The 11,086-nt window shown below is 54.0% G+C and overlaps 4 protein-coding genes across 4 annotated transcripts; 2 read left to right on the forward strand and 2 right to left on the reverse strand.

Moving 5' to 3' along the window:
• Nucleotides 1-515: 515 nt before the first annotated feature.
• CPAR01_08593 (uncharacterized protein) lies at nucleotides 516-2,065 on the forward strand (the record flags this gene model as incomplete). The annotated part of the gene is made up of 4 exons (XM_060492861.1): nucleotides 516-616; nucleotides 677-796; nucleotides 862-1,144; nucleotides 1,217-2,065. The coding sequence occupies 4 exons, from the start codon at nucleotides 516-518 to the stop codon at nucleotides 2,063-2,065; spliced, it is 1,353 nt and encodes a 450-aa protein (XP_060349231.1).
• Nucleotides 2,066-2,692: 627 nt separating this feature from the next.
• CPAR01_08594 (septin) lies at nucleotides 2,693-4,037 on the reverse strand (the record flags this gene model as incomplete). Its single annotated transcript, XM_060492862.1, has 4 exons — nucleotides 2,693-3,271; nucleotides 3,330-3,640; nucleotides 3,700-3,862; nucleotides 3,933-4,037. 4 exons carry the CDS (start codon nucleotides 4,035-4,037, stop codon nucleotides 2,693-2,695), a joined length of 1,158 nt encoding a protein of 385 aa, XP_060349232.1.
• A 470-nt stretch (nucleotides 4,038-4,507) lies between these two features.
• CPAR01_08595 (periodic tryptophan protein 2) lies at nucleotides 4,508-7,316 on the forward strand (the record flags this gene model as incomplete). The annotated part of the gene is made up of 3 exons (XM_060492863.1): nucleotides 4,508-4,525; nucleotides 4,588-4,700; nucleotides 4,760-7,316. The coding sequence occupies 3 exons, from the start codon at nucleotides 4,508-4,510 to the stop codon at nucleotides 7,314-7,316; spliced, it is 2,688 nt and encodes an 895-aa protein (XP_060349233.1).
• A 128-nt stretch (nucleotides 7,317-7,444) lies between these two features.
• CPAR01_08596 (HypA protein) lies at nucleotides 7,445-9,161 on the reverse strand (the record flags this gene model as incomplete). The annotated part of the gene is made up of 6 exons (XM_060492864.1): nucleotides 7,445-7,465; nucleotides 7,523-7,743; nucleotides 7,797-8,008; nucleotides 8,082-8,803; nucleotides 8,856-8,897; nucleotides 8,952-9,161. 6 exons carry the CDS (start codon nucleotides 9,159-9,161, stop codon nucleotides 7,445-7,447), a joined length of 1,428 nt encoding a protein of 475 aa, XP_060349234.1.
• Nucleotides 9,162-11,086: the final 1,925 nt, after the last annotated feature.

Below are 11,086 nucleotides of genomic sequence, written 5' to 3' on the forward strand. Positions count from 1 at the left end.
ACGCCAGGGCCCCAGAGGGAGAGGGGTGTGGGTCCACGGCCCGTCAACGGACCCAATCATGTCACGTCGTTTCTGGCGCTGGAGACAAGGAGACCAGGGTTGCCCGTTGCGGCAGTCCGCAGCATGGTGCGCCGATTCCGCAGTGTGGGGTTATAGTTCCAGACCCTGCAAGGTAGCAACCGCCGGCCGTTCTCGATGCGAGAGTCATCCAATCTGTCGACCGGTCACGCCTCTCTCGAGACAGCTTCAACAGCTGCCCAACCTACTTTGCAACATACCTCTTGACCTCAAAATCGCTCATATACCCAACCCCCTTTGAGGAGCTTTCCACCTAAGCAGCTTCTTTTCTTTCTTGCTCCGCTCGAGGCCGCGTTCTTGCGACTTGACCAAGTACACGAAAGTTTTTTTCTTACTTCATTTTTACCTCCCACTCGTATGGAATTTACGGCATGGTGTCCATCGCATTGCGGCATGCCGGTAGACGATGCGGATTGACATCAGCCCCCAGGACGGCAATGCTGCCTGCGCCCGGGAGGCTACGTGAGAATGGCATCACTTCATCGTCATGGCGTTCAATGAGCAGTTCCACTTGGAGACCAGTCTCTGTCCTAGACGAGTGCGTCCATTCCCGCCCCCCGGCACTTCCTATCGTCACATGCTAACGAAGGTCTCTCAGATGGGTCGTGAGAGAAGCACGCCCGATCAGCTTGCGCCAGCTCATGGTCTTTGGCCGCTCCCTTACCGAATCACGACTCTTGAGCTCTGCCAACTATGTTCGAACTGAGCTGCCGACTCGGTAGGGTGCCCCGCGTTCTCTACCTTCATACTTTCAAAACAGTCACAGACTGACACTCGCAACAGAATAGCACATCGCATTCGAGACATGCAACAGCTGCCCTATGTCGTTGTCACGAACACCCATATCAAAGAAGTCTACGAATTATACAATAATGCATTCGACACCTTTCGCAAGATCAAGGAGATCAAGACTCTCGAGGACAATGAGAAATTCTGCCAAATCATCAGCGGGATGCTCAAGGCGCACCTCACCGTCATACCTAAGCTCTCCATGGGCATCTTGGAAAGCAGAGGCAGCATGGATGCCAAGGACCTCGACAAATTCATGAACACAGTCTTGCGATCTGTAAGTGCTCTTGCAGCCATGGTACACACACCCCGCGCAGACCCACGTAGGCCTAACTTGAACGTCATGCAGAGAATATCAAGGAGAGTCATCGCGGAGCAGCACCTCGCCCTCACAGAAACCTACCACTCCCCCTGGTTCTCCCCGGGCGCAAAGCTTTCTGAGTCCGAGTTCATCGGCGAGGTCTTTATAAAGTGCATTGCAAAGGATGTCATCGAGCGCTGCACCCGCGCCGTCCAGAGCCTCGCCCGCTCCACCTACGGCCACGACGTCCAGGTCCCCGAGATCAAGGTCGAGGGCCACCTCGAGTCCAGCTTCCCCTACATCCTCAGCCACCTCGAGTACATCATCGGTGAGCTCCTCCGCAACTCCGTCCAGGCCGTCATAGAACGAAGGCAGCGGAGCAACAAAGACAACAACAACAACAAGGCCAAAGACGCGGACAATAACCCCCCGCCGCCCATCGAAGTCACCATCTGCGAGGCGCAGCAGCACGTAATCATCCGCATTTCGGACCAAGGAGGCGGCATCCCGCGCGAGGAGCTCCCCTACCTCTGGTCCTTCTCAAAGGGCCCCCAGAGCCAGCGCCGCCTCGAGAACCTAGGCCGCGTGCCCAAATTGGCCGCCACCATGCAGGAGCTCCACGTCTCGGATGAGCTGGGCCGCGCCGACATGAAGACCCCCAACAGCCACACTCACGCCCACACCCATGGCAACTCCCTCGCCTCCATGACGAGCCGGCCGCCCGATCTGCGGCTGGGCATGGGCCTACCCCTGAGCCGGGTCTACGCCGAGTACTGGGCCGGCAGCCTCGAACTGCACAGTCTCGAGGGGTACGGCGTGGACGCCTTTCTTCAGATTTCCAAGCTGGGTAACAAGAATGAGCAGTTGACGACCAGGGCCACGATGGATGCAGTATAAGTGTGTGAGACGATCTCTTAAAGACATGGGGTGCAAAGGCGGCGCAAATGTAACGATACCATACTGGCGACACACAATAGGACTTCTTTTTTTTTTTCTGGGAACAGGAGCACACACACACAGACACACATTTACACAGGTAGCATATCGTTACAGACACGCATGAAACAATTGGGATTATAAGGTAGACGCCTTTCTCATTAATTTTGGTATCATGAAAAGGTGAGCTGGATTACATCGTGACTAAGAAACAGGTGGGGGATAACTAAACGGGGGAAAAAAGGGGGGTAACAGGTTCTTGGAAAGAAGAGAGCTCCCAATGTAACGTCCATCTCATACCATACCCAGAGGGCACGTTTCGTGTTTTTCTTCCCATTTTTCGACTGATAGTGGAGACTTGAGGCTCATACAGGCGAATTCAGCCAAATGAGTCGAGCCCATTTGGGTAGGCTAGAAGCTAGCATATCCATGATGACGCGTCAAAAAGACGATATTGCAGCGAGTTGGTGCTCTCGATCCCCGAATAGAAGAAATAAAAAGGTAAAAGTGTCGAGAATCCAGCAAGCACCAATCGCCCAGGAACAAACCGCTCAAAAATCGAGGGGAAACCCTCACGTTCGAATGCCCTTAACGGCGACCGTGGCTGCGGACGGCACTTCCCTGCATCTGCTCCAGTTCGGTCTCCAACTGCTTGATCTGGGCGTGGGTCTGTTCGAGATCCTTGTTGAGGCGGTCGCGCTCGGCAATGAGCTTCTGCTCCCACTGGCGGAAACGCTGCTCCTCGATCTTGACCTGCTCGGTGAAGCGCTTGCGGAGCGCCTCCTCCTCCTCCTTGAACTTGGGGTTGTCGAGCTTCCTGGGGCGGGCCTCGCCAAACTTGCGGGTCTCCATTTGCTGGGCGCGGTAGGCCTCGTAGTGAAGCTCCTCGGTGGTGTGGATGAGGTCGAGCATGTGGGTACGGATGAGAATTGACCGCAGCTTCTTGAAGTCGCAGTGGTCCTCATTCTCGACCTCAGCAACACCCCAAGAGTACTGGCGACCCTTGACGATGCGTCCGTCGCCGGTCTTGACGTCCTTCTCGGAACCGATGACAGCGAAGGGCATCGCAGCCATCAAGCTGCGGGCGTGCTGAGCAGCGGGCTCGTCGTCCTCCTCGACAGGGGGCTGGTAGATCTTGATGCTCTGGGCCTCGATGACAGCGCGAATCTGAAGCACCCAACGGTCAGTCTGTTTGTTTCCGACAAACAAGTCAATCCAAACTTACGCGAGCCTTGAACTTGGCCAAGTCCGCAGGGCTAAGGGTATCAGCCTTGGCGATGACCGGAATCAGGTTCACTCTCGAGCAGAGTCTCTTCATAACCTCGATGTCGAGGGGCTTCAGGGTGTGGCCAGTAGGGCGGATGAAGTACAGGCAGGTGTGGACACGGAGGTCGATCTTGTCCTGGCGGCGAGGCTGCTGCTCCTGAAGCATGTAGGACTCGTGCTGGTCGTCAAGGAACTCGATGATGGGCATCCAGGAATCGCGGTTGTTGACATAGTCGCCGAAGCCGGGGGTATCGATAACGGTCAAGCGGACTGTAATCCGTGTTAATCGTATGATCCACATCACGGGAATTGGCAAGCAAGAGCCATACCCTTGAAGAACTTCTCCTCCAACTCAGCCTTGGTGATCTCGATCTCGACAGTCTTGTCAACCTGCTTCTGGTGACGGCGCTTGTGGTCGGCATAGTTCTTGATGGTCGTGGAGAACAGCGTGTTGATGAAGGTGGTCTTTCCGAGGCCAGACTCGCCAGCAACCTAATGATTTTGTCAGTATTCCCCGGCATGACATATTATCATGTGTTCCGTCACACGAGAATGGACATACCATAATAGTGAAGGCAGCACCTCGCTTGGCGACAATCTTGTGTCGCTGGTTAGGGAGGTTGGCGATACCAATCGGTGAAGCGCTCTCGGCGGCGGCGGGGGCCATTTTGGGCGGTATTTGACGATTAAACAAATCTAAATTCGTTTCGGATGCCTGTGAGAGGGTCTTTGGCCACAAGAATCGCAATTGAACGCGCGACTGTTTTCGTGATGTGGTTGCGGTGTGGGCGTGTTGACGGTTGAGTTGGGGAGGTTTGAGCTTGTGCTTCAGGGGAATCAAAAGGTGCCACCTCCAAATTTCCCATTCGGCCTTCTGGGGTTGGGTGGTGCACACTCATTGGGCCCTTCGCAGGGGACTAATTAGGACCCCCTTTTCCTGCCAATCATTCCCCTCTTTCCCCCTGGCACTTTCACCAACAGTTTGTCTAGCCCGGAGGGGATTAGACCGCGGAAATTAGGATGAATGATTCCCCGACCCCGCCAAAAAGTTGCAGAGCGCGCCTTCAATCGATAAGAAAATCTTTGGGTTGGAGAATTTCGGTAGCTTCAAGGTGAGGAAATGGGTGCTAATTGACAATGAAGACCGATTTTAAGGTACGCTTTGCAGGATTTTCCCCTAATTCGCATGCGATTCTGATCATTGCTTCAATTTCTAGTTTTCCAATTTGCTCGGCACGGTGTACTGCCAGGGCAACCTGCTCTTCAGCCCAGATGGCACCCATTTGTTCTCGCCCGTGGGGAACAGGGTTACTGTCTTCGACCTGGTGAAGTATGTTCTGCCTCAAAAGTCGGCGCAACTCAAACATTTCCATGCTAATTTCCTATCAGCAACAAGTCACATACTCTTCCCTTCGCGCACCGGAAAAATATCTCGCGAATCGGTCTCACTCCTCGAGGAAACCTGCTACTGTCCATTGACGAAGATGGCCAGGCTATTCTGACCAACGTCCTCCGCCGAATCCCCATTTACCGATTTTCGTTCCGCTCTTCTGTCACCGCCCTCTCCTTCTCGCCTTCCGGACGCCATTTCGTTGTTGGTCTGGGCCGCAAGATCGAAGTCTGGCATGTGCCGTCCACACCAGATGCGAATGCCGAAGGAGAACTCGAGTTCGCGCCGTTTGTGAAGCACCACACCCACACACAACACTTTGACGAAGTGCGCAGCATCGAGTGGTCCAGCGACTCGCGATTCTTCCTCAGTACCTCCAAGGATTTGACCGCAAGAATATGGAGTCTGGATCGTGAAGAGGGGTTCGTGCCGACGGTACTTTCGGGACACAAGCAGGCTGTGGTGGGGGCATGGTTCTCGGAGGACCAGGAAACCATTTACACCGTCAGCAAGGACGGCGCTGTGTTCGACTGGAAGTACGTTGGAAAGCCGGTTCAGGATGAAGACGAGATGGTGGACGAGGACGAGGACGACATGCGCTGGAGAATTGTCGACAGACACTACTTCATGCAGAACAGTGCGCATGTCCGATGCGCAACCTTTCACCCCGAGTCCAATCTTCTTGTCGCCGGTTTCTCCAACGGAACTTTCGGTCTGTACGAGCTGCCCGACTTCAACATGATCCACACTCTCAACATTTCTCAAAACGAGATCGACTTTGTGACGATCAACAAGAGCGGAGAGTGGTTAGCCTTTGGCGCATCAAAGTTGGGGCAACTCCTGGTGTGGGAATGGCAATCCGAGTCGTACATCCTGAAGCAGCAGGGCCACTTTGACTCCATGAACAACTTGGTCTACTCCCCCGATGGACAGCGCATCGTCACCATTGCCGATGACGGCAAGATTAAGGTTTGGGATACCGAATCTGGTTTCTGCATCGTCACCTTCACGGAGCACACAAGTGGTGTCACGGCCTGCGAGTTCTCAAAGAAGGGCAACGTACTATTCACATCCAGTCTTGACGGCTCCGTAAGAGCTTGGGATCTCATCAGATACAGAAACTTCCGCACATTCACAGCGCCGACAAGGCTGTCATGGTCATGTATGGCCGTTGACCCTAGCGGCGAGGTCGTCGCGGCTGGATCTCTAGACTCTTTTGATATTCATATCTGGTCCGTTCAGACGGGACAGCTTCTGGACCAGCTCACCGGTCACGAGGGTCCCGTGTCGGCCCTAGCCTTCACACCAAACGGCAACTCCCTTGTCAGTGGTAGCTGGGACCGCACCGCAAGAATTTGGTCCATCTTCAACAGGACACAAACGAGTGAGCCTTTGCAGCTGCAGGCCGATATCCTCGATATCGCTGTGCGCCCTGACTCTTTGCAACTGGCAATTTCAACGTTGGATGGTCAGCTGTCTTTCTGGTCCATCATGGATGCTGAGCAGGTGTCTGGACTGGACGGCCGTCGTGACGTTTCCGGTGGACGCAAGCTCACCGATCGGAGGACGGCCGCCAACGTGGCGGGCACAAAGAGCTTCAACACCATTCAGTACAGCACAGACGGAAGCTGCTTGCTTGCTGGTGGCAACAGCAAGTACATCTGCCTGTACTCTGTTCATACCATGGTACTTTTGAAGAAGTACACAGTCAGTGTCAACCTGTCTCTGTCCGGAACGCAAGAGTTCCTCAACAGCAAGCTCCTTACCGAGGCCGGCCCCGGCGGTCTGATCGATGATCAGGGCGAGGCCTCGGACCCCGAGGACAGGAGAGACGACTCCCTGCCGGGCTCCAAGCGCGGCGACCCTTCTGCGAGGAAGAGGATGCCAGAGGTCCGCGTCTCGGGCGTTGCATTCACACCTACCGGCACGGCCTTCTGCGCTGCCACAACGGAGGGCCTGCTCATCTACAGCCTCGACAACCTCATGCAGTTCGACCCCTTTGACCTCAACATGGAAATCACCCCCGCATCCACGCTCGCCGTCCTGGAGAACGAAAAGGACTACCTCAAAGCCCTGGTCATGGCCTTCCGCCTCAACGAGGCCGGCCTCATCAAGCGCGTCTTCCTCTCAATACCGCACACGGACATTGCTCTGGTCGTCCAGGATATGCCCATCGTCTACGTCCCGAGGTTACTGCGCTTCGTCGCGGCCCAGACGGAGGAGACGCCGCATATTGAGTTCTGCCTGCTCTGGGTCAAGGCGCTGGTGGACAAGCACGGCGCCTGGCTCACGCAGCACAGGGGCAAGGTGGACGTCGAGCTGAGAATCGTGGCCAGGGCCGTCTCGAGGATGCGCGACGAGATCAGGAGGCCCGCGGACGATAATGTGTACATGGTGGACTATCTGTTGGGTCAGGCCAGCAACGAAAAGGAGACGACCGGTGTAAAAATGCTAGACTTGGCCGCGTTCGACGCCCCCGCCAAGACTTTGGCGATTGGCGATGCGGATGAGGGCCAGAGCGATTCCGACGGAGATGAGTGGATTGGGCTAGAATAAACCATAGATGTTATTACAAATGTATACCCCCCGTTTTGTCAAGCTGCCATGATTTTGCTACTGTTACACTTATGTCGTCCCATCTCATTCATTTACAACCTTGATATCGTCCTGCCACCGTCGGCTAGTCAATCGCGAGCAGGGACGTCCTAGAAGCAGCGTCAGTATCATGAATTTACATTACAAACGATGATTTTTTGTCTCACCTTCCACGCCTCTTCAAAGCCCGCTGAACGAACCCATCTCGTCTCGTCATGTTCAGTGCTATCCAACAACATGTAGGTGAGGTTGAGCCACTCCCCATCCTTGATCTTGATCCAGGGTTTGTCGCCATACTTCGCTGAAAGGTCCTGGCAAATCCCAAGTGCTCTGACCACCTTGATCGTGTGGCCGTCATCTACAAAGTTGTGAAATCTTGGAAGGAGGTCTGTAGAGTCCATCAGCCACTGTTCTAAGTGAGACGAAAGATGAAAAACTTACCAGTCGGCTTGGAGACCAAGTCCTTGCCCTCATCTTTGTCCTTTGGCTTGTACGACTTGACATCCTCTAGGCGGAGCGGCGGGCACCCGCGCGCCGCATACTGCACGAGGTCCATCCGGATCTTGTACTCCAGCATGCGCACCTTGTTCTCCGTCGAGATCCACGGCATGGAGTTGAAGCTGAGGAAGATGGGCGCAGCGTTCGTGTGGTGACTGTTTACAGCGTCAGCGTCTGACACTCTCGTCTCCAGCCTCTCCTAAGAAGGAAAAACAGGATCACACTTACATCAAGAAGAAATCCCACTTTGGCTCCTTACCCGGCCGAAGAGCCGCGCCGCCAGCAACGTAAAAGGCATTATGGAACATCTCAGCCGTCCTCTCATCCAGCTCCTCGGGCCGAACCTTGACCTTGCTCGCGATCCGCAGCATCTCCTCCGGCGCGCGCTTCAGAATCCCGTCAAAGATCTTGTTCGCGTCCTTCATCTCAGCAGCGTGAGCAAGCTTTTGGTCCCGGCGTATCTCCTCGACAAGTTCCGAAATCAGCGGCATCGACCCGCTCGCATCCGTCTTCGCACGCTTCTCCGTCTCGTCGAAAAAGTCCTTGAGCTGGTTCTTATGCACCGCGGCCTGCGCCAGCCCCTCGGCGACAATGGCGGGCTGCTCCCACTCAACGCCGTACATGAGCTGGATGATGGGATGCAAAAAGCCCGCAAACATGCGCTGGAACATATCGTCGGCGCGCTCGTCGCCCTTGAAGAGGTGCTCTTTGAGCGCCGCCTCCCAGCCCCCGAGCCTCTCGATCTCGCGCTGGAAGAAGAGGAGGAAGTCTGGGTAGTGCTTTTCCTTGCCGAGGTACTTTTTCGCGCGGTCCCAGTCGTGTAGCTCATCTGCGACGGAGTCGCGTGGGGTCTGGGCTGGGCGCTGGTAGTCTGCGTTTTCCTTGTACGCCGCTTGAATGGCGTCGGGGCCTGCGCCGGTACCGAAGAGGGCTAGGACCTGATGAGGGATCTTGAACGATGTTAGAGGCTGGCTGTGAGATGATCTGAGTATTTGAGCTCACGTGGTTGTGGAAGCCTTCTTGGTTGAAGAAGACATGATGTTTCTGTACAATATTAGCATACCGCCTACTTCTATGTAAGGTACAATTTGTCCGTACCTCGAGATCCTCCTGTAGTAGCTCAGACACCTTGCTCGCGGCAGCATCTTTCTGATCAAACTTCCACAGTCCCGTGTTCGTTACCGGAACATTGATCTTGTATGCTGTCGCCATGTTGATAGCTCTGATTTGGCTGTGTGAGAAAATACGGTTTCCGCTGGATGTGATGTGTTCTGAGATTCTCTTGGGAATCGTGGATGGTAATCTCATTTTACTCAGAGATGACCCTCGCCATGACATCGTGGGAACGGTGAAGATCGTGACCGAATCTTAATTTGTATCAAAGACAGGGGGGCTCGAACCTCTGCAAGACCCCGGGACCATAGGCCCGCTTACAAATGAGGTACACGCGAAAGGGCGAGCGCGAGTGGTAAAGAATCGGAGGTGTTCCCATAGGATGGCTAGATGCGGGTAAGTCGGAGTGGCTCCCGGGCGGCGACCACGGGAGGGGGTCTGTGGTGCGCATCACCTAAACTCTCCAAAGCCATTTCCCCAGACTTTTGACGTCATCAAAACTTTGGGAGGAGGATTGGGTTTAGATGCCAATGTCACCTACCCTATTCGTCAGACGATCGAGAACCGAACACCTAATAGTGGGCTGTAGTGTTAATAAGCTATGGTGTTAGTAGTCGGGAATACATCAGACAATTGACCAACAATCCCCGACATACAAGAACGGACCGGAGAGTTATAGACATTTACCGCCGAAACTGTCCGCCGAGAGTCCCACTATTCTACAGTCATCGGTCTCCGTGATCTGCCGGCCCTGGAAAGTCTTTGACCGAGACCCGAACCCTGTCTACGATGAACTGCACGTCTACATGTACCTCCCACGGAACCTGGAACGACAAGATGGAACCCAAATAGGTTCGAGATGCAGGATGAGAATCCATATCCCCATTGTGTTCCTCATTAGTGTCTTTTTATTATTGTAATACGACTGAAGTTGTGGACCTTTGCATACCTGAGGGAGGGTGGATGCGCCTTCGGTCTTGAGGCTTGAACGCGAAGGGCGACAAAGTCATAACTTAGTACAATGTTATGGTCCACATGCGAAGACTCAGGCAAAGCAAAGCGTACCATAATATTTAGCCGCACGAGGTGCTTACTGTCCGTGACATTCAGTCAATCAGGATATCGCATCTAGATACAACGAGATATCAACACACTGAATCTGGCATGAACATGAACGCTTTGACAAGGGCCAAACCAAGCTGCCTAAGAGAGGTGGATGACGGGCGTCTTCTGATTTGTATTTCGTTGGATATCTTGCCTCGTGCTTACCCGACAAATAGGAATCTCGAGGCCGGCTTTTTTGGTCTCAAACTTGCTTACGCCTGGAAGCAAGCAAGCACGCTGGCCCCGCTACCTTACACAAGAGTGCCTATGCCAAGCAAAATCGACATGAGAAGCGTGAGAACCTTAACCTGTGTCAGCGAGACTTCTCCACAGTACTTGACGGACCCTGCCCATCATACCTCGGAAAGTGCTGCAAGTGATCGCGTCCCCAGATTTCCAAGGAAACGCAGAGTGCCGAAGAAGCTATCCTTACTGTTAAGCTTAAGCTTGAATACCTAACCACCCGTGCTATACTGCGTTTCGAATCTTGTTTGCTCATTCTGCGACTGATAACGATACCAAAACCGTCACAAGAAGGATTGCGAAAGCTTGCTTACAAGGGCGATCGTTGCCCAACCGAACGTAAAGCCTCGTCCAGCGCGCGGCAGGCTCCCAAATGACTGGATATTGGCAGCTTCCTCGTCTGACATTCGTTTTTCCTTGTCGTTCTTGCCGGAGTGCCGATGGTGAAGGATTCTGCCAAGACTGACATCTGCATCCGAGCCTCAGAACCGATCTATATAGCCAGTAGTCAATCGTCGAAGAAATCTCGCCGCAAGCTAAAGCAGCAGGCTATGCAGTCTGGTTGCACATGAATATCGGTGGCGTGTCAGACCCCAAGAAGGAAGACATGTACGTGGGAGCTGCGGTAAAGCTGTTATATTCTAAGTGGACGGGGTTCCTTCTTGGAGCCTCCAGGAAACATTGATGAGTCCCTGAAAGACTCAACGTTTTCCTGATGTCCCTGGTTCGGACTTTGAGACATCGCAACACTTCTTTCTCTTTCTTCATCAAGG

The sequence above is a fragment of the Colletotrichum paranaense genome, assembly GCF_030867605.1.
Source record: "Colletotrichum paranaense strain IMI 384185 chromosome Unknown Scaffold_6.1, whole genome shotgun sequence".
In the NCBI taxonomy this organism is placed as follows: domain Eukaryota; kingdom Fungi; phylum Ascomycota; class Sordariomycetes; order Glomerellales; family Glomerellaceae; genus Colletotrichum; species Colletotrichum paranaense.